Source organism: Centrocercus urophasianus, unplaced genomic scaffold (assembly GCF_019232065.1).
Source record: "Centrocercus urophasianus isolate 14NV4802_14NV808 unplaced genomic scaffold, USGS_Curo_1.0 seq_38, whole genome shotgun sequence".
Taxonomy (NCBI): Eukaryota; Metazoa; Chordata; class Aves; order Galliformes; family Phasianidae; genus Centrocercus; species Centrocercus urophasianus.
The window spans coordinates 868,881-891,705 of record NW_024884955.1 but is presented as its reverse complement, the minus strand read 5'-3'; the positions used below and the strand labels follow the sequence as shown (position 1 = coordinate 891,705).

Sequence of the window (22,825 nt, the reverse complement as noted above, 5' to 3'; positions counted from 1 at the left end):
GGGTAGTCAAAGTTAGGATTACAAGTGTAGCTTGCTGTTACAGCTAAGAAGTGCCATCAAAAGCTTACACTGAAAGAGTTACATAATCAAGCTTTTCCCCTCTACCTTCACTTCAGTCATGTATTCCAACCCATCCTTCAGGATGGATCCACCACTCATGCGGATGAAAAGTTAACAGCTGAGCAAGCTCATCTGAATTGCTCTGCAGCAGCACAATAGATGGATTCAATGTAAATGCACAGATGGAAATTGAGGGAGAAAAAGGAGGTGGCCAAGACAACCTCTTTATAAAAAACAACCTGCAGTCAGACTGGCTTGGACTTAAAGTGAAGTCTCATCCTCAGACTCAGTCTCACACTTAGTCATAGCTTCTTTGGAATCAGTTTATGAACACACTTCATTGTGCAGCTCAGAAATGAAGTTAAACAGGCTGGAATGTTCTGAAAGAATCTCTGATGTGAGAAATATTTTATTATTTTGCATTAGCTAACCACAAACTTTAAAATACTGTTTTCTTTGAAGGCCAACACCCTCTTTCTGTTTTCTTACCCAGATCACCATGTAGGACTAACTAACTTCATCCAACTAAAGGATGGAAGAAGGACATACGAAAGCCAGTGCTAGTCAGAACAGAGTTTTTATTTACAGCTTTTGATTTTTGAAGAATGATATTCCACTAACTTCCCTGCAGGAGACATTCTTATACCACACCTTTGCTCTGTAGTTGCAATTGGTACTCTAATTTCCTAGCACCAAGCTATGTCCTTTCTGATCAAACTTCAACATTGTTCTTTGAGCCCTTTGCATTTTTCCCCTCCTATCCCAGTATCCAATCCCTTACTCTGTCTTTCCTGCTTTATCTTAAAACAACAACAGAAAGTGTATCTGTGAGGACATCAACCTACCTATCCTTTTCCTCTTCAAACTGGGAACATGGTCATCCAAAATTTTGGCTTTCTGCAGGGAGAGGATCTGCTCAGATGAAGTAGAAGGTTCCACATCATTTTCACTCAGGGTAACAGCAGAGCCAGAAGGGCACTGTGCAGCAGGCAGGGGCATCTGCAAGCAGGTTACAAAACGTTACAGTTGGCAAAAGCTACTCTTCCACTCCACTTCCTCTGCAACCAGAAATCCTGTCAATGGCCTGAAGGCATCACATTTGTCCCAAAAACTCCTAACAGCAAGATTGTTTTAAGTGTTCTGGATTTTTGTGCTTTTGATGACAGGATCAAATAACTAGAAGTTGACACATCCAGATGAAGTGCAGCAAGCAGGCTTAGCACTAAATGACTCTTAGAACAGAAAAGGCACACACCACTGTTTAAGAACAAAAACTGCTTCCTAACAGCACTCCTGCACATCAACTCCTTCTGGCAAAGCACACTGGGTTGAGGTTCCTATTTACGATAAAACTCCTATTTATCATCAGAAAGGATCATCATGTCATCCAAAAGTCTGAAACTTATGATTTTGAACAACTCATATTTGGTCAAAGTATCTTCCAGGAAATTATTCAAGTCTGCTATGTTTATTTTAGTCTTAGTCTCCATTTGGAAGCCAAGGAATTTCCCATTCTGGCTCTCAGCCCATTTCTTGCTACGCCTTTCTCCAGCACATTACAAAGCCAAGGATTAATTTTTACATCAAGCAACTACTACTGAGAAAAAGAGCTTCTTAATGCAAAGAGAAACATATTATTAAAGATGACCCAGTCATGAAGCATAATAACTTCTGGGTCTGTCTCACTCTTTACATCAGTCAGCTTAGATCTACATTTAAGGGTTTGACTGATTTTTTTTTGTTGTGCATAACCTCTCCCAGAGGGCCAGGAAGTTTTTTGATACTAACATCAGTTTCTGTATTTGTGTGCCATCCAGTGGAGACACTGTTTGTTTAGGAGTGACTGGAAAAGGAAGTTGTTTTTGTGATCTAACCTAATGAGTTGTGCAGAGACAACACATCCTGTCACAGCTCACTCAGATACACTTCCTTTTCCACAAAGCTTCCAGTGATGCCCCAAAAGAAAAGTTATTTAGAAGTGACTCCACATCTCTCACATCTTAGCATTTCTATTACTATTTAAAAAAAAAGTTTTTAGTCTGTTTGCTTCTAAAAGATACTTGCAATTTCTTGAGCAACACGGAAGAAGACTGAGACACTTCTGACTGCATGCCCAAAGTTGTCATAAACGTTCACGTAAGGGCGGACCCACGAAGGCAGCTTGCCTCTGACATTATCAGTTGTGAATCTATGTTGGAATAGAAAAGAAAATAATTATTTGCCAGATGGCCTAAATGAACTAAAGAAATGCTAGGACAAGGGAGGAACAGAAAGACAACGAAAGAGTGAAATAGTGCAGCAAATATAATAGACTGCACACAGGAGAAGAGGGCTCTGTTGTTATCATGTGTTATGCCATCACCCAATTAATATCATTCAACCATGAAATCTGTAACTATGTAGTAGTACTGTTGGCCAACGTCCCCTGCCAGGCCTCAGCATTGAAGGCTATCAGCTAAATTCCTGTTGCTTCAGCATTACAGTCTTTTCTCGGTTTCACCTTCTCCAGAGCTGCAGTTCTGGTGGCCACCTTCTCAAATGAGAGATGGACAAGATATAAAACAAAGCTGGTAACAAATTACTTTTGCAAAATAGTGCAATTATCTTACACATTCAATTACTTATTAATTGTAGCCTTCTCCAAACAGCAACACAAGCACACTTACAAAATACGAATAAATGTGTTGAGATACAAAGATGTTGATATAGGTTTATGCTCTAGAGCCAAGGTTTCACCTGTCATCACAGAGGAAGATAGCACCATAGTCCTGGCGATGCCTGATGACCCTGCCAATAGCCTGGTTAACAGCTCGGGAAGCTTGCTGATTGTACCACTGATGCCCAGATAAATACTGCAATAAGGCGGGAGAAAGAATTAATATCAGTCACCAGGTAAAAGATACTTTGTGACATGCAGCCACTACTTATTTCTAAATCACTTAAAAATGTACCAACAAGATCTTCTGAAAAAAATCCCTAAAAGCCTAGGAAAACCAAATTCAGGTTGAATCAAGTATCACAGCTGGGACACGGAAAACTCAAGTGGTAATACACAACTTGAGGAGCTACTTAATAGATGATGCACTGGCTTCCTTGCTATTCAAACAGGTATTAAATCATACAGTGACCCTAAGAGGTAACCTGCAGGATAATAAGCTAAATTTGCCATTCGTTATACCAAAAAGAAAATACCAATACCAAAATCCACCACACACAAACCAACCAGCACGTGCAGTTCTTCTCCTCACTCTCTTTCTGCAAGAAGAAATGCATGCAAAGACCTTGATCCAAATTTTAATGACACTGTTTTTTGAGCTCTATTTGATTGCAACCATGTCAGTGGAGAAAGAATTTGGAACCCTTGACATTATCAGAAATATGTGAATATACCAGTGACAAACTCCTAAGGCTGTCTGACATTCACGAGGCCAGGAAGAAAAGGCAAAACCCAGAGACAAGAAGGGAAAAAGGCACAACAAACCTGCAGGCAGCCCAAAAGTTGTAGCTGCCCAACATTACCTGAGCACCCATACTACTTTTTTTCATCTCATTCAGGAACTGCATCTTCAAAACAACTCTGGGCTCCCAACGAGGAGGAAATGGAAGGCCAGTAATGATGACTCCTCGTCCATTCATGTCTGCAAAGTCCAAGCCTTCGCTGGCCTGAAGAGAGAGAAGGATTTTCATGATCAACAGGATGTGAAGTGATATTTCAGAGAACTTAAGCAGTTGTTGGAATTTTTTCCTCCACTAAATTAAGTCCCCAGCCAAGTGGAGAGAGTGAATATATTGCAAACAGCTTCAGAAAGATTTTTTGCTTTTATTACTGTGACTTTAAATCTGGTATTTTCCTCTAGGAGACCCTGACAAATCATACCTGTGCCAGAACTATTGATTAATGTGTGTTTTATTCCTGGATAAGCAGAACAGCTGCATTCAGATGTCTCAAATGTCAGAACATCTCATTCAACATTCCGTGCCTTTGTTAACAAGATGAAATAAGAACATGGCAAACTTTTGATATTAAAGACAAACAACAACAACAAAATCAAAGCAGTAATTAAAAGCTACCAAGAACCTGCTCAGAAAGCACAGACATTACCAGCTGTGAAGCTTATATCTTTACATCTGTCCAAGCAGCTGTCACTGACAGCCCTGTATCCACTTGTGTCCCATGCTGTGCTGGCAAACTAGTTTGTGAGATGAACAAAAACCATCGAAAACATGGGAAAAAGTTGATTTGTCTTGTAGTTTTCCCATTTCATTTGCCATACTGCACAAACAGCTGCAATAGAATACATGGCAGGGATGAATGGGTAAAATGACCAAGGGTACTCTGCTTAGAGCAGCACAGGAGGAGCAGCCACAGCGTGTCTCTGGCAACACAACTCTTGGTTTATTTTCTCAGATGTTTCCAGTTTTGCATTCATACTATTAATCCTTCAAGTACAATAACCTAAATTGCCTGCTCTTCAATTATGTGCTACTGCAAAGCACTGTCTCTCCACAGATGCTACTCCTCTCAGAGTCATACACTGATGCTGGAAGGACAGGCATATTCACTAGAATCCTGCCCAGAAAGAGTTACATTTTTTCTTAATTGATCCAACAACGATTCTCAATGCACTGAAGGCTCAGAAGATGAGTTTCCCTTGGTAGACAGTAGCAAAAAGTCTGAGTAATTTGCAACACTGCAAATATTACCACTGGTATCGTAAATCAATTTATCAATACTTCAATGAAAGGCCACCACATGCATCCAGAGGACTTGAAATTAATCTTCATCTTAAAAGTTGAGCAACGTTTCTGGTTGTAATCAGCGCCGTTCCAACATGCACAATTACAATTGTTTCTTTTAGTTCTCCTCCAAAATTGTTCTCATCTAATGAGTCAAGGTTTCTGCTTGTAGCCAACAGGAAATGTAAGTATCATGATGCTCATCCCCCTTAGAGAACTCTGAGATATCTCTCTTTAATAAAAACAGGAATTCAACCTACATATACTTGACATAAATTTTAAAAGGCTTCAGGGCATCCAACTCCCTCCGCCTTCCCTCCCCCTTGACTATGGTTACACAACACAAACATCCTTGTTAAATTCAAAATGGTAAGTAATCTGATCACAGATAAAATAAATTCTCAGTTACATTACCTTCCCTCGACACACTGCCAAAAAAGCAGCACCGTTGGACTTGGGACAGGCAATTTTACCATAGTATGCATCTATTACCTAAAAGGTAAAACATGATTAATACAAATTTTGCTTAAACTATCTCCATAAATCTGGGCAAGTATACAAGATTGACATCAGATGCTTCTGAAAAGAAAGTAGACTCATGGACTGTCATTTCTCCAAATTCTTGAACAAAATACACAAACCAGGAGAGCAATTCAAGGATATTACCAACTCTTAGAAGCATGCAGAATGGCCATAGAAAAGCAAAAAGGAAAGAAAGAAACTGAAAATTTAAGTAATTTAGTAGGCTACAATGGGACTTTGTAAAATAACCAACAGCACATGATTCAGTGGCAAGCAGACAGCACTGTAACAGTCACTGGATTTCATACGATGACTGAACCATGCACAGTTAGATGGAAGAGTAAAAGAAAGCTGAATAGAAAACATAGTTCAAAGCAGCTCTGCAAACATTTTCATTTTATCCTAGGAACATGAAATTAACACAGGTTAATTAACACAAGTAATTAAGCACAACTTAGAGAGGTACTAAAACATCACAATAGCTTGCAGGTGTGCTGCAGGTATGTAGTGCAGATTCCCTACCTCTGCAAAGCTTCCTTTATTCCTGGGTTCCACAAACATTGGCTTCACTTCTTCTATTCTTTTAGCAAAATCATGCTCCTGTTGAACAGATAACGAACATATCAAATGCTCACATGAAAGCAAGCATCTACCAGAAATTCTCTTGAGAAAGGATATGCTCAGACTTCCCCCACCATCTGCTCCCCTCCACGCAAAACACACGAAGATGGAGGCAGAAACATTTTTAATAAGCATGGTTAAATAGCATAACTGCAAGCTGTCTGAAATGTGCAACCAAACCACCTGTAAAGGGAAAACAGTGAACTTACTCTCCAGTATTCCAGGCTTTTATCCATGACAGGATATGATGGGAAAAACACCAGCAGTCCGTGAGGTACAACGCGCACAAGATTGCCTGCAACAAGATGGGCAAATGAATAGTGCAGGGCATTTTTCTCCTGGCGTGGATTGTAGAGACTGTGCAGGAAAAAATAAGCTAACAGCGTGGTTTATCTCCAAAATCTCTCCTGCATTCTCTTTAAATCCTTTCAATAATCCTATTGTCAAGCAAGAAACTCTAGACTTTGGTGCTGCTAATAGCACGTTTTATCCCATAAATGCTACGCTTCTGAAAAGCACTCATTGCATTACAGGTTTTCTAAAGTGTCACATTAACTGACTAAAACTTACTATGAGTATGCCAAGGAGTAGGAAAGGAAGAGACAACACCACCTGCTGCATTTTCCCATGTGACAGCAGGATCTATTTTCAGACCTGCTTTTCTTTTCCCTTGTTGTTTTCTCCATTCTCTATCCTTTGCAATTTCAACATTCAGAACAACAGATCAAGTACCTCAAGCCTGACTTTGAACCTTTACCTGCTGTAGAATATACCTCACTGAGAAATCATCCAGCTGTTATTCGGTGAAAGCATTTTTCTAAGTTCACCATGGAGGCCACGTGGAACAACTCAGAACTCTCTCCCTCTTTTTGTTCTCTTCCTTCGAACCTCCATAGATTTAAGACTCCTTTCATACCACAGTCAGTCTGCACAGACACTTTGTCTTATTCTGTTCTCACACATTAAATTTCATAGTTCTACTATATTTGTAAAACATGAAAAAATAAAAGCTGAATTAAGATCAGCTTGACAAACTGCATTCACACACAGCACACGAAACTCTATCAGCTTCCTGTGATCCTTAATTGCTCTGCAAAGTGATGCTGGCAGAATAATCTCTGTGCATCTATTTTCTAGTCTGCACTGCTTTCTCACCACGTGGAAGGATATTTGTGAACCAGAGATAAAGAGCTGACAATAAAACTGAACTCCTAGCATGGAAATATTAGATTAATCAAACTGATTTTCCTACATCACTGCAGTACCCAGCTGCTTGAGCTAACAGGACACATGAAAAAAACAGTACTTTGTTACACAATGCAATCTTACGCCTTTCTGTCTTATCATGTGTTTCCTTTTAACATTTCAGAAGCCTTCCAAGTGATTTCTAAAAATGCTGTGCAGCAAACTGCTTTTGAAATCCATACCCTTCACTTACCAATGGTTTTCCCCAGAGAAGATAAATAGTCCTCTGAAAACCTACAAAGAAGAAAAAAAAACCAAAACAGGTAACATTCACTCTACTTTCTTGTGTACATTTTTCATGCATATTGACTTCCCCTGATACTGATCTGAAATAGCACATTAGTATGCTCCCCAACACCCACACCAGGCAATACTGTGACAAAGTGATACTATTACTACCACATCTGATCGCTGGCAGTCAGATGAGTTTATGATTAATACTAACATATCAGAAACACAAGTTCTGCAAGAAAAGTCCATAGATTAGCCTGTGAAGTCTGACTAACGTTACAACAATTTAAAATACAGCTAAACTAGGTGTGGTGAGGCTGCAGGGGCAAAAGGGGTGAACGTGGTTGCTATGGTTATTGTTTACTGCAGGTATAAGCACAGTGAATCACTTAATTTGATTGAAAAAGTCCTGCTCCACAATGAGCAGCTTTATCTGTTTCTTCCAGCCCTGACTGACATATCACCTGTGCTCTCACGCCCTTATGATTCTTTCTTTTCAGTTCCATGCAGTTTCTCATAGTTTTCCCAGGAAGCTCAAATACATGAAGAAAAATAAATCCACATTTATGAGAGCTATGAATATCAGTATCACCAAATAGCTGCTGTCAAAACATAACTAACGCTGTGCATTCCCTTTCTTCAAAATGGTGTTTTAGGCCAAAGGCAGGGAAATCCCCAGCCTTTCCGCCTTGAAAGACGTTACTTTCAACAAAATACACTGAAACCAAGCTTCCAAAAACAAAGAACATCATCTGAGGGCTTTCCAGGCTTCATCTTCTCTGTCAAAATCATTTAGAATCGTTGAGCCCCTTTCCATTCCATGGAACACCTGGCATGTAGCTCATTTGTGAAGTAAAAACTCTGAGATCTGTTCTGGGATCGTTCTGTATTGCTGAACAAGGGTGGGCCAGCAAGCAGGCAACATTCTGTGATTCTCAGCTAGAGGTACAGATATAATGCTGAAACTGAAAGAGCCAACATCAACAATGAGGAAGAAAACATACATATACACAAGGATATCCTCATTTCAAAGCACCACAGAAGGACTGGGATCTAAAACAACAGTGGCACAAAGGCACTGGCACTCTTCAGTACCTTCAGAGAATTGGTAAGCACAGAAACATTAGTGAGGTGCAACATAGCATGAAAATGCCTCTTAAAATAATATGCTGAGATCTCATTGAGAACAACCTATAGGGAACAAAAGTCTACATATAATGAACTTATGTGTTTTAGCAATCCTTGCTGGCACTACTTTTATCTCTTCTACAGAAAAAGCAGAAAGAACAGAAAGAGAAAAAAATATGAAAGACCAGAGAAAAGAAAAACAACTAAAGATTTGGATATGTTTTCCTTAAGAAGGCAATGCAGAGGTGAAAGGCAGGCCAACTGTGGTGACAATCTTTAAGCATAAAGGTTTTTGTTACAAAGGCCAGGCATGTTTTGAGTCAATTGAGCTTCCAGCAAACTGAGGATGAGGGTCTGTGGCAGCACAGGCAGACTGCTCTGCAATGTGAAGGGAGGTGGGACCTGAGGATGACCTGAAGGAGGGGACCTGCCACATCAACAGAGTAAGCAAGTAGGAAAGACTCAGAGACAGCAGTCAGGTTCAACCACGAGTCCCAGACTGTCAGATAAAGCCATGGACAGGGATCAGTCAGCAAGTCAGGGTCAGATCAGTATGGCTGATGGCCAGGCGTGGTTACAACAGAGCTGGAGACACTTCTACAGCAAGTGCAACTCTTGAGCTCACTTCCCACATGAAAAGGCTTCACCTCTGATCTGTGAGGGATTTCCCACGTGAGGCCAGTCAGGGGCACTAAGGGCTGTTACTGCACTCAGTGCCCTGATACTCACTCCCTTCCAGTCCTCTACTTCTCAACTTCCTACAGTAGTGGTTAAAAGGGTATTGTTATCCGTTTTTATCCATCCAGTGTTTACCCATGAAAAGAACTGCAGAGAGCACTGATTTCTTCAGAACTCAAGATGTGAGAACCGAAGGTTTCAAAGCAGAATTCCATACAGAAGTTCATTACCTTCTCTCATAAGTAGAATTGAGCACAGCTCCATCAGGTCCTTTGGGAATGATTCCAACCCAGAGCTGGCGTTTATCAATAACATGAGGATTCTCCAAGAGAACAGGAAAAGGGCTGAAGAAACACAAAGATGAGACTGAAGTCATAAGCCCTCTATGATTCTCTACTAGCTACCAGTCCAGAACACTCAATTAGATCTGAGATAAAACAAAAAACACACTGAATTTTCAATAATGCCACTGTTCACATACCCAGACACTTACATCTGCATTTCCATTGTAAATGATGAGAGAGGAGAGAGAGTCCCACTAGTAAGGATAATTGTCCTGACTCCCTGTCGAACAAGCTCGTGCATGCTATATCCAGGGCTGAAACACCAATAGCTTAAGGTCTTTCCTGCACCAAATAAAGAGAAAACAATAAGAAGGCACACTGCATAGGGGAAAAATAGGATATGACTACCATGTAGCAGCATCTGAACTTCTAAAACTAAAACATCTTGGCATATGAAGCTGAAATCCCAGGTGTAGGTGTGTTGTGCTTTCATCCTTCCAATTTACTATGACTACTCAAAACAATTTAAGATGTCATCGCTCAGTCATACCTTTAAGTAGATTCTATTACCATAGAATCATGGAATGAATTATGTTGGAAGTAATCTCATCAGCTATCTCAGGCTACGTCACTTATCCTCACTAATCACAGTTCGTAGATAATTATGCTCAACTAAATTATTTCTGCAAAACCCCTTGAAAACAGCTTTTCTTAAGAGCTCTGCAGTATTTCCATAACATATGCCACACAACTACAGAGAAACTGGAGATCTGATCAGTCACCTCTGGCCTCTGCCAGGTTTATATATGGTGCAAGTCTCAAGATATTGCTAGACTGCTGCATAGGTACTTGCAAACAGTTTCTATTTTAGAAGCAGATACATCCATATGTTTGCTACATCACAGAAGAATTTTTTTTTTTGTTGTGACTGCTTTGTATTATTTTTACTTACAAATCCTCCAATTATGCAATAAATCTGGTGCTTCTGCTAGCCTTTCCCTGCACACTTAACAAAATCCACTTACAATTATTCCTGTAACTTGATATTCTGATGGAGCAATATCCCAGGAAAACAGTAGATGCAGAGTAACAAACAGCACGTCCTGCTGCTCAGAACAGCAAAGGGAATATGTATTTTGTGGAAACATTCATGGGGACATTATGTGAAACAATAAATTGTTTCTAAAATTTATTAAAAAAATTGAGGGAAAGCATTCTTTGAAAAACATTGCTTTAGTCCTTAACAAAATGACTTCTGTAAAACAAATACTGATATTCCTAACAGCATTTAGATGAATAATTGAGTAGACATTCATGAGGCAAGGTACTTACAAAGATCCTTGGAAAGCATTCTACTGAGAAGGCTTCAATGAAGGACATCCAGCTCTCTTTAACAAGACAGGAGCTGAGTTGGGTTCAGCCCCGCTTTTGCATGAACCCAAGTGTGAGCTCTGTACCTTGTTTTTTCACAGCTGATGAATCCCAGAGATCTGTCCTCTCCTTCTTCTTCTTCTGATTACCGTTATCCAGATGAATGTGTACCTGAAGGAAAATAAGAGCAATGCTCCTAGAGACTGCTGCAGAAGTGAATGTGCACTGCACCCCAACCCCCAAAAGCTAGCTCCTGATAAGGAGCACAATTAATGTCATTTTATAGTGATGCTAAGGTTGTATCACTTTCTATCTGCCTTTCATGTTTTGTTTCCAGTGCATTTAACAAGGAGCAAAGCAGAATATAATAATTCAACCATCCATTTTCAATCAGTTTATGGAAGCAGCATTTCACTGGTGGCCCTGAAATCTCACTTAAGCCTCGTGAAGAACTGCTTCACAAACAGAACTACAAAATCCGAGCAATACAAAAGATGGGTTTGCCAGGAGAACACAACACTTCCTGTAGAATTGCAACATTTGCAATAATTCACATTTTCTGCACTTCCCTTCTTACGTTTTAGAATTAAAAAAAGAAGTTCCTCAATGAATTACTGCACAAGTCCCCTTCTTTCTGGGCAATCTAATTTAATTACTCCTCTTCTTTTCCTGGAGGAAGTTACATAATCCTGTAGTAATCAACACCACAATTTGCTATACTATCCACATCCCTCTCAGTCTAGAATACATAAGCACAGACATTAAATGCTATCTAGGAAATAAGCAGAACAGAAAGCATTTCATACCTTATAATACCTGGATATCGACTGAGGTGGCACAAAACCTGTTGTGTCTTCTGGAGGATCAATGTTGAATACAGTCTAGAAGAAACAACATAACGACATGCAAAGATTAAACAGTTATCAACAAAATTAACATACCTTGGCACTGAGAAGTGTTTCCAGAAAATTCACTGTGTAGATACCCTTAAATATATCTCCTTGCTCCTTTCATTCAATAAGGTCATTTTGAACAAACACATTTTTACAGGCAGTTCTTGCTAACCACTGGTCCTCCTCATTGCTCCAAACAATACAAGCCAGAATCTAAATATATTCAAATTCTATCAGTGGTAGCATCACTAATTCACACCATACCTGACTCCTGGTTGCTCAAGAGCACAAGCACACGGCGTGGTCATGAGATCACAGAGAGCCACAACTGTGTGTGCAAGAACTTCTGGAATTCCCTGAGCTGAAAATCCCAGCTGTGGTATCCTACCCTAATAACACTGCCTGGAGAAAAAAATCAAGCTGTAATTGCATTTGTTTGTCCTCACCTCACATGAAAAGCTTCTAGAAACCCCACACGAACGTAGAACAGAATTGCGCTTCCTTCCCTTTCCTGTACTTGATGCCTCATGGCTGAAAGGGATGCAGTTTCAAACATGCAGCTTTCCATGAAACCAGCTGTGGTTCTCCAATATTTATAAACCCTGCTAATTTTTCTAAACAAAATTTCTTCAGACATTTAAAATGAATTCTCGAGCTCACAGGAATATCAGCTATTTAACAAGGAAGATGTTCTTCTCCAGTAGTGAGAAGAAAACAGAAGCACAATTCCTGGGAAAACACATTTCTGAAAAGGAGTCAGGGACAGGGTGTGCAAACAGGATTTGGGCAAGTATTCTTCTAAAAAGAAAACAAAAATAATTAAAAAAGTGATGAGTAATGAAAGGGAAAAAAAAGCTGTCAAATTGACTGTTGAAGGAACTGTAAGAAGGAATTGCTGTATTTTACCATGGAAGACATTGACTGTGAGCTAGAGACTGAACACTGCCACCCATTGCCAGTCTCCATACTTAGGGGTTTTCTTATCGTTCAGCCACTGATGCAATTTTCATCAAGAACCAACCCATAGCAACAACAACCAGAACAGAACACCACCAACCCATGGCACGTAAAACCAAGAAAAGCAACCAGCAACATACATTAAAACTGATCTATCTATTAAAGACTGACAAAGAATGACCCTTATGATCCAGAAGAGACACAAATAATTGTCTCAGTTCGCTGTTGGGAAAAGATCCAATTCAACCCAGCCATCCCTGGTGACTCAGACAGATACAGGTTTCAAAAATCACCAAGTTCTGAGAATACAGCTGTGCTCCACATGGGTGTATATATCCCAAATGGCAGATTTCCAGATGTGTAATGGTACAGCTAAGATGCTATCTGTTCGAACATCAAGCTCTCCAAATGTTGCTACTCCATATTTGAGTATCATCCAAGTCCACCAGAACTCGGGTCAGCTTCAGAGGGAAGCCAGAAATTGAACTTCAGGCCCACTGTACCCTCTTATTCTATGGGGCCCAGGTTCTCATAATGTTTTGTAAATGCACAGCAGTGAGAATACTGTCAGCAACACATGGATGCTCACACACTTCCAGTATTAAGTTCAGTTCCTGTGGCACAAAAAGGATTTTTATCTTATAAGATCTCCTGACTTAACCATTAAATGAAAAAAGTAATCTGTTGCTTTTGTTTTTTTCTTTAAACTTAACCTGTCTCTTTTTTTTTTGAGGCTTCACATTCCCACACACTGATCTCAAATGTGCACAGCCCAATGACCCAGCTCCACCTGGTGGAGGCTAAACCCAGACCAAATTCAATCTAGCTCACCAAACAGGACATCAAACCTACGAAATAACAACCAGGGTCAAAAATCAAAGTAAGCTGTCTCATTAGGCAGCAGCTTTCTCCTCTAAACCTGTGTATTTCCATCAATGCACAAGTATATATGCAATTAAAAGAGAAAAAAATGGTTCCCTCCAGTGACACTGAATGCTTTTTAAGCCAACTCTTCTATATTTCAGGCACCTGCAGCAGCTGCACTAATTATTTACCTGGATAATATCTGAGAGTTTATGCAATCCTGAGGTATTGATAAATATCCCAGTGCCTACAAAGAAAAATAAAACCATTACTTTTACAATAGAAACATGTGTATTGCTGTGTATGCACACCTGAACAGCACAACACCCTGCAAGCATCATTTGGAAACGTTATCTGAAACAGAAATGAGTTATTTCAAGTTCTCATCATTATTCAAGATGGAAGGAGAAATATAAAACTGGCATTCCAAGATAAGTTTCATGTTTCTGATGCATTAAGAAGCTGTAACATCAACTTCTTCAGGCTCTTCTACATTACAAACTGGGAAGGAGGTAATTAAGGCAGAAGATAAGCATGCTTAAGCTACACGGTTATATTTTCAAGAGCTCAGACAACTAACATCAGGCTTATGAAAGCAGGAAATTGTTTGTGTAACCCATTACTCAGAGACAAAAGCAACCTTTGCTACAGCTCTAAGAGCCCCTTGCAATCATCCCACGCTTAAAGCAGGAGCAAATAAAACAGCATATGAAATACACTGACAATGAGAACTTGACCATGGAAATAGCATTTATTAAGCCAGAGAAGGATGCTGGGGGGGAAAAAGGAAGGGCAGATTTGCCCACAAAGAATGCATTTGCAGAAATTATATATTCCATGTCTACGTTCCGTGCTCTTTTCATTGCTTTCACTGAAGAGCAAGCTAATGAGAATGAGCTGTTAAGCAGACGTGACAAATTATTTTCTTAGTACATGTCAAAGTTGCACCTGCTTCCTTGCAGAAGAGCCAATTAAGAACAAGATGCTGATGGACACAAGAACAGAACCTCGTTAAACCTAGAAAAGATCATCAAGCAACTCCCAACATTGCTATCTCAGAAATCCACGAGCCAGGAATAGCTCAACACACAAAAAGCACCATCAGTAAAAGTGCCAGCAAGCTCTCCTCACACATCCCTTCTTGTTTTGTAGAATAGTGTGATGTGCAAAAACCCTCGAGGTGTGCACATGTGCATACACAGCAGTAAATGCTCAGGTTTTGACACAACATTGGTTCTTACAATAAATTCTGGTTCATGGATGGACAGTGTTTCCCAACAGAGGGCCTAGCAACAAAATTACACTGTTTCTCAGGGTCAGACCTTTTTATTTTAAGTGTTAAATTCAAAGATGCCTTTCTCCGCTTCCCCCAGAACACTGCAAGCTTCCAATTACTCACATTAGAGAAAAAGTCCAAGTGAAAGAACTGATAGATTTACAGACTTACGGCCTGAAAGAAACTGTAAAATCTGCTCTAGTGACTCCAGGAGTGAGGCTTTGGTTTGAAACGTTATTTGGGCCTTTGCAAACAGTTCAAAGATGTAGCTGCAATTCAGAAGAAAAAGAAGCACACGTGGGTAAACACAGTAAACCATCACACAGACACAACAACTGCTACTACTCTTTCACAGCAACAATTTCACCATTCAGTTGCAAAACATTCTCAACTCAGTAAGAAAGAAAAAATGATGGGAATGTAAATATTTCCCATCAAAATAATGATTGCTACATAAGGTGATTGAAGAAGAGCTGCAACATTGAATGAGTGCTATTCCCAGGAACCAGAATATTACTACTAACCCTGAGAGCCACTGAGAAACCCTTCACACAGTGACATATTTGTTGTCCCACTGCAGGTTTGTTCTGTGAGCACACAGAAGTACATTCATAAGCAAAAAGCTCACACCAGACTCAATTTAACCTGGGTTTAGAACTTCTTCTAACACGCAAATGCATTCATGAGAAGAAATTTACCTTCCATCTTTGGTGACTCCACCGTCATTTGGTGGCAGCTCCACTGCATCAATTGCACTTTCTAGCTCAAGAAGAATTTCTTCATGAGAACCAAAAAGAAAAATAGTTATAGTTCATAGAAACTCACTCCAGGAACTCATCTGAATCCCTTTTTCAAATGCAATCTATTGCAAAAGCTGCCATCAAGGACAACAATTTAGCTGCTTTCTTGATCCTGTAAACAAGCTAAAAGGATTAAAGCCAATTTCTTCGGCATCACCTCTAAATATCTGTATTAAACTTTAACAAATCCTATGACCTCAACCCATGACCTCTTAGATTAAATCTGTGGTACTCACAAAATACAGTTGCTAACTAAATACTAAACTCTTCTCTATAGATGGAGAAAGTTCTTGGAAAAGCTTTGCAAACAGACATCTCAAGCCCTTGAGACAATCACTACACAGCATCACCTTCTTACAGCAGAATGATGCAACCAATACATGGGCAGCACATTGACAACACTGCAAAGTGAAGGAACTTCTGGCAAAGAGACAAGGGATGCATTTAAATGCCAAGTCTCACCTTCCAGGGAAGTAACTGCAACTAAACATTCCACAAGACTCTATGAAAACCAGAGACTTCTATGAATGACTCAGTTGTTAACAACAACATCAGATGAATCTGATTACCTAGATGCTGACCAGTAGCTTTTTGAAATAGTTATAATAACAACTTGTAACAACAAAACAAACAAAAAATAAATCAAAAGAACCTTACTCTTTATCTTCGCTATATCTTCAAGTTCCATGTTCAGCCCTATTGAAGCAAAGAAAGATTTTAAGGAGTGTGTTTCACATCTGTTTCATTTCATATTCAGTTTCTTCAAGCCTTCTCAGAAACTATTAGTGTGGAAGTTAGCACTATGAACATAAGAAAAACATTTTCTGTATTCCATTTGCTGCTCCCTTTCATGACTGTAACAATCAGAAAGATCAATGCAATGGAAGAGTGATACAGGAAGTGTAATGACAAACGGCCTAGTGCAAAGAAAAGGTGCTACTAAGAAAAAGTGCTAAGAAAAACCAGCCTCACAGGGAAAATCCCACAAAAGGAGGGATCTCCAACCACAGGTCCTTCCCCAGGGGCAGCCAGCCCTTAAATGAGGCCTAAGATGCAGCCAGGCTCAACCCCTGCCTGTCTCACAGCTGAATTGCCTTCACCTGTGCTCTCATGACTGACCAGGTCCTTTCCCCAGGTGCTCCATCAGTGGTTCAGGCTGTGACTCAAGTTACCATACACATGGCATTTTACATTGGTTTGGCCAAAGACTTTGTGTTTGTCTGACATTATTAATTACCAGTCACTTACCTAGAGATTTAGTTTCTAGTTATATTTCCCAGTAAAACAGCAGTTTGTGGTTGCCAACACACCTGAACTGATGCTCTCCATATTGAATTCAGCATTTACTTCATTCTGTTGAACTACTTTGGCTTGTTCTTCCAGTACTACATTTATAACATCAATTGCTGAAGCCAAATCGTAGGCTGTCAGGTCAAAAGAAGATGACTCTTCACACAGTCTTTCCTAAAACATCAAGGGATAGAAGCATTATTTAGACTGTACAAGGTGTTATTTGATCAGGTGGTTTCACAGATGATAACGTGTAGATGAGCAGACTTGACTTCCTTTCTGTTCTCCAAGCTCAGGCTGGAGGACATTTTCAAATACCTTAAGACTTTGACTTACACTGGGCTTCTTTTTTCTGGAACACAGAAGATGTTGGCTAAACACCACCCCCTTTTTTTTTTTTGCATTATCAAAAATGGTATCATATCCATCAGGCAGCAAATCAGAGTCATCAAAATCTCTTTAGGTCTTAACAGACATTCCATCAGTGATCATACGACCACGATAAACAACAGTGACAAAGGACACAGTTGGGTGCAGACTTTACAGATCGCTTGTTATATGATACTGGTCTGTATTTCGTTTTGGATGATGTTTGAGAAATGGCAACAGAACAGAAACAACCCACCACATTGTGAGCTTCATCAAGTATTATCACAGTCCCCTTCAGCTCTATGTTGTGAGCTCGTCGGCTCTAGAGATGAGAAAGAGAATGAGGGAACACTTATGGAGATTACAACTGATATTGTATTCAAGAAAACATTTCTACCATACTGGGATTTACAGGTTTATCAGAATTAATCTCACTCATCATTTTTGCCAACAGGGACTTGGGAGGAGTGAGGTGTAAACCAGGGAGATTTAGCTTGTGGACTACTTTTGTGTTGTTTGCTTTTTGGTTTTATTTTAGCAAATCTCTTCTTGTGACATCTGTGCTGTGAGCTGATGCTCTGAGGACATCCTCAGCAACAAAATATCTCCAAACTTCACAATGCTTCCCTGCTTAAGGTGGTCAGAGGTTTTGGTCAGATTTATTAAGCATTTGGTCTTTTTGCCTCTTGCAGTAATGGAACTTAATCCAGCTTCTACTACAATTCATGAATAACAACAGGTTGCAAGAAGATGTTAGCAGATCTCTTTCCTCAGCAAAGTATTGCAGCAGCTTTTTCTAAAGCCAGCAGCTATGTACAAGAGCTGTCCAATCTCTATGGAAAGGCTCACGTTCATCCTACAAGCCATGCTGGTCACTGCAGAAACAAAAGATTCACAAAACACGTGCAAAGCCACTGCAAAGTATGCTGCTGATGGTTTCATTTCAGGAGGTAAATATAACCAGACAACAAAGACATCATATTCTGCAAAGCTGATTTGAGCAAGACCTCAAAGGAAACAACACAGAAAATATTTGTTAACTGTGGGAAAGTAAAACTAAACAGAGAAAACCACAAAAGGGCATCCCCTGACTCTGAACTTGAAACGAGCTTTGATTGTTTCTGAAGCACAGCACACACGACACTTCCTTGCTGTGCATCTGCTCTCAACAGCTCACCCACTAAAAGTCAACCTGAAATAAAAATAAGATTGTATTTAAAAACAAAGATCTGCTACCTTTGCATCCAATAAATAGTTGTAAGGCATAAAAATAATATCTGCCTGCTGCTTCAGGCTTCGAGACAGATAATAAGGACAAGCTCTGTTTAAAAAAAAAAAGTAGCACAGGTTATAAAGTCATACTTGCAGAAATATTAAGAGTGCATTCATCATTCATGTACTGTGTTTCATGCTCTCAGTGGCTTCTAGTCAATTTCCTAATGAATTGGAACTGACGTGCTTGATTTTCAGGCAAATAGCTCTATCCATGCAACACATGCAATAAAGTGTAGAAAATATCCCCCTCGATGCACGTAGCTCAGCTGAACAAAGAAAAAAAGAATTCAAATGAGAAAGAGTGTTACTCTTTGCTGCATTATACTTTTAAACCCATAGGCAAGAAGTAAATGCTGGGCTAGGCTACTTTATCTCAATAAATCAGTCATATAATTCTCTTAAATCTGAAACTAAACTGCAATGTTTGTCCCATCATATGACATTGGAAGCCTCTACTCAAGCAAGAATTAAAATTCTGGTAAGGAGGAGTAAGATCAGAGAACACCTACCTGTGCTTGCTTCCATTTTTAACCAAATCTTCAATATCCATGATTGAATCCATCAGTCCTTTCTCTGTAGACTTCTCTGTGAACAGTTATAACATTACAACCAGAGGCTTAAGTGAAGGTGCCCCACCAGGACTTCCTGCTACCCTGCTCATCACACTCATCCACTTCTTAACATCTTGGTCTCAAAAAACATGAATGCAGAGCACAGCACACACACATATATGCACACCACATGCAAATGCACACAGAGACTCTGCCTGCTCTTTCAGACTTCTCCACCTGCCTAGCAGACAACTCCAACAAATGGGGCTTTATTTCCACAGCCAAACTTACCTTCCACATTGTTATAGAAGTGACAAGCACGAGCCATCACTTTCTTTCGGCACATATAGATCTGCAAAATAAAGCCCTTTTTAGCACAGCTTGTCAAGCACTGTGAAGTGAGCTAAGAGATCAAGAGCTATCCACTATCCATAATGCCACCTAATGAATAAACACAGGCCAGGGTTCTCCAGTTTTAAAATCAGGCATCCTTCTGTTCCCCAGAGGTTACACTGTGTGTGTGAGTGGCACAGAACTCACATGTTTGAAGGAAATTTGCTTATATTTTACTACTACAGTCTTTGACATCACTCATAAAAATCACAGGTAAAGCAACCATTGAAGCATTATTTTTAAATGGTTGTTGCCATTGAAAAACACTGAAGTGCAGACCTGAATAAACTGCAAACTATTAATCGCCCCTCATCTTCTGTGCAATCACAACAAATCAAATGGAAAATGCTACCAAAAATGCCAAATTAAATTTTGCACTAAAATAGATATGGCAAGTTCCACAAAACTCATGAAAAAAATGAGTATCTTTCATTACAGCCTCCAGTGATAAAGCACTGATAAAGCAACGCCAAGCTTAAGAACTACACATTTTATGTCAAAATAAAGAACAGCCTGGCATGTTCTTGTTACACATTTTCAAGGCTCTGTTCTCACCTGCATGTGGTTACTCTCCTGTCGTTTCACTTCAGGATTGATGCAAAGCTGCTCTCTGGAACCCAAAACACATATCTTTGGCCTGGTCAAACAGAATATACAAACCTGGTGTTAAAAATACAGCAAGAAAGAACACAGTTGAACAAACCTATGTGGGGCTTAATATCTCAAATAACGAGAAGTTCATGAGAAATAGATGAGCATAAAAACAGGCCAGAATCATAACCAAGGAGTTAGTCTGTTTACAGCAGCCACAGATACACTTCCTAGTACTACACTTCTCCCAAGAACAGTGGGAGGTAATGAGTAGCAGCTTACATCATGCTGTAGAAAATCTGGGTTTTGTTATGACAGATCAGCCAGATAAGCTGGGGCTGCCACCTACTGCAAGCTTCTCGAGAGGCAGCTGCCATTCTTACATGAATAAGATTATGACAAGAACTAAAGCAAGGAATTTCAGAAGCAAATGTGTGAAATAAAGAACCTAAACCAGGCTGAATTCAGGAAATTCTACAAGTGAAGGAAAAAAAAAAACAACAGTGAAGAACTCCAGGTTGTGCACATGCACATTAAGAGAACTAGATTTCAGTATCAGTTTTCTATACCTTCATACATTTATACAGACATAAATTCAGACAGCAACTAGAACAGTATTTTCCTCCACCTTTTCTTTAAATAGGAGCACCATCCTAAATCATATTTACCTGTAGACTGTGTTCTTTAATTCGTTAATGACCTGCGTAAGCTGAGAGTGAGTTCTGGATGCATAAATTATTTTAGGAATGTCTGTGTAATACGCTGTCAAATAGAGGGGAAAAAAAGAGCAGAAAACCACTATTAGCACAACAAGAACATGGGATATTATTAGTTTCCTTTCCCAGCTGGTGCTATGGCAGCGATTTGCCTTGTAGAGACAGCAAGATTTTGTCACACAAGTACTCACACACATAAAAACAAGCTAAGAGCACTTTTAATATTCTAAAAAAAAAAATTAAAAATACATAAATAAAAGCAAGTGTTCATTAACATTCCTGCATCACTCCCACTGAGTATAAAAAACAAAGAACTCACTTGGGATGTCACCATCCGTGGCAGCATTGCCCCAGGAAGACATGGGTCTGTCAGGGAAGAGTTCGACTCCATTCATACGCTGTGCAATTTTGCGGGCTGAGATGGTATCTTTGAAATGTTCCCTCCAGGCCAGAGTGGAACAGAGCAGGCATAGGGTCTTCCCTGTTCCTGTAGGGCTCTCTAGAATGCCGTTTACTTTCTTTATTGAAGAGAAATAAAAGGAATAAGGGAAAAACGAGTAATTTAGAGGTTCAGCTAGAATAACTGCATAGTTGTGCTTTCTCATACAACAGAAAAATATGTATCAATATAGAAGTTTATAAGCTGGGATTGTTTAGTCTGGAGAAGAGGAAGCTCAGAGGAGACCTCATTGCTCTCTACAACTTCCTGAAGGGAGGTTGTGATGAGGAGGGGTTCAGCCTCTTCTCCCAGGCAACAAACAGGACCCGAGGAAATGACCACAAGTTGTACCAGAGGTTTAGGTTAGACATAAGGAAGACCTTTTTCTCTCAGAGAGCGGTCAGGCACTGGAATGGCTGCGCAGGGAGGTGGTGGAGTCACCATCCCTGGCATTTTCAAGAGGTGTCTGGATGAGGAGCTAGGAGATTTGGTTTAGTGCTTGTGGTAGCAGTGCTAACGGGAGGGTGGTTGGACCAGATGGTCTTGCAGGTCGTTTCCAACCTTGTGATTCTATGATTCTGAAAGCACGACCTGGAGGACCCTCTAACCAACTTAGCGTGCTCAGTCTAAAGCCCAGAGTAAGAGGAACCACAACGCACAACATCTCATCTAAAAAGCCTCTGCTCCCAGATAACACAACAGGATGAGAGGCGATGGCCTCACGGCGCACCAGGGGAGGGTGAGGTTGGGCATTAGGAACCATTTCCTATCGCAACAGGGGGCGGGGGTTCACCATCCCTGGAGCCGTGGGGATGCGGCACGGGGACGCGGGCGGCGGGCACGGCGGGGCTGCGCTCGGCGGTCTCACCGTCTGCAGACACTCGAGCACTTTGGCCATGTACGTCTCCTGGCACTCGTAGGGCTGGAAAGGGAAATCCACCGTCACGCCCCTCAGCGTGATCCTGGGCATCGCTGCCGACCGATCCCTGCAACGGAGCGCGCCGTTAGCAGTCGGTAAGAACCCGGAGACCGACGTGGAAAGGCCGTTCAAAGCCGGTTCAAGGCCGTTCAAAGCCGGTTCAAGGCCGTCCCAACCCGCCCCCCCTCCTGTCCGGGCCCCGCTCGCAGTGACGCTCCCCCCCCCCCCCACACCTTCCGCTCCGCCGTTCGGAATCCCCGCTCCGTGTCACGCGCCCACCCCGCCCCACTCGCTTGGCGTAACTTCCGGCGCACGCTCTCGCGAGACTTCCGGCGTTGCCCAGGAAACGAGGCCTGTGTAGGCCGCGGCGGGGCTCTGAGCAGGCCGCGTTGAGTCCCGGCTGAACCAGGGGCGAGCGAGTGGGGCTGGAGGTTCTGTGCGTCTCCTGTGATCTGTTGTGGAGGTCCTGGGAGCCGCGTGCTGGGAGGAGCCGAGCCCTAATGGTGGTTTGGTCCTCAAGGGCAGCAGGGCCTGAGCCTGAGATGGGCTCCTCCTCCCTGCTCAGCCACCGTGCGGTTCAGGCCCTGGGAGACAGCAGGTTGGTCGCTAAAAGGG

The 22,825-nt window shown here is 40.9% G+C and overlaps 1 protein-coding gene across 4 annotated transcripts in view; it reads right to left on the bottom strand.

The window, feature by feature from the left end:
* RTEL1 (regulator of telomere elongation helicase 1) overlaps positions 1–22,487 on the bottom strand; it is a 37,619-nt gene extending 15,132 nt beyond the window's left edge. For 3 of the 4 annotated variants that reach the window (XM_042832512.1, XM_042832514.1, XM_042832513.1), the window contains exons 1-26: positions 22,444–22,487; positions 22,160–22,277; positions 21,172–21,370; positions 20,805–20,898; positions 20,101–20,182; positions 19,444–19,504; positions 19,111–19,186; positions 18,563–18,647; positions 17,583–17,648; positions 16,978–17,131; positions 16,325–16,363; positions 15,566–15,644; positions 15,039–15,136; positions 13,783–13,838; positions 11,684–11,758; positions 10,964–11,048; positions 9,716–9,848; positions 9,453–9,566; positions 7,379–7,419; positions 6,150–6,235; positions 5,842–5,919; positions 5,212–5,289; positions 3,580–3,723; positions 2,797–2,912; positions 2,125–2,248; positions 906–1,059 (exon numbers count right to left, since the gene is read on the bottom strand). In XM_042832512.1, coding sequence (XP_042688446.1) covers positions 906–1,059; positions 2,125–2,248; positions 2,797–2,912; positions 3,580–3,723; positions 5,212–5,289; positions 5,842–5,919; positions 6,150–6,235; positions 7,379–7,419; positions 9,453–9,566; positions 9,716–9,848; positions 10,964–11,048; positions 11,684–11,758; positions 13,783–13,838; positions 15,039–15,136; positions 15,566–15,644; positions 16,325–16,363; positions 16,978–17,131; positions 17,583–17,648; positions 18,563–18,647; positions 19,111–19,186; positions 19,444–19,504; positions 20,101–20,182; positions 20,805–20,898; positions 21,172–21,370; positions 22,160–22,261 — 2,419 coding nt within the window. In that variant the 5' untranslated portion in view covers positions 22,262–22,277; positions 22,444–22,487. Of the gene's footprint in view, positions 1–905; positions 1,060–2,124; positions 2,249–2,796; positions 2,913–3,579; positions 3,724–5,211; positions 5,290–5,841; positions 5,920–6,149; positions 6,236–7,378; positions 7,420–9,452; positions 9,567–9,715; positions 9,849–10,963; positions 11,049–11,683; positions 11,759–13,782; positions 13,839–15,038; positions 15,137–15,565; positions 15,645–16,324; positions 16,364–16,977; positions 17,132–17,582; positions 17,649–18,562; positions 18,648–18,688; positions 18,856–19,110; positions 19,187–19,443; positions 19,505–20,100; positions 20,183–20,804; positions 20,899–21,171; positions 21,371–22,159; positions 22,278–22,443 lie in introns of those variants that run through there. The other variant, XM_042832515.1, reaches the window with a different exon arrangement.
* Positions 22,488–22,825: the final 338 nt, after the last annotated feature.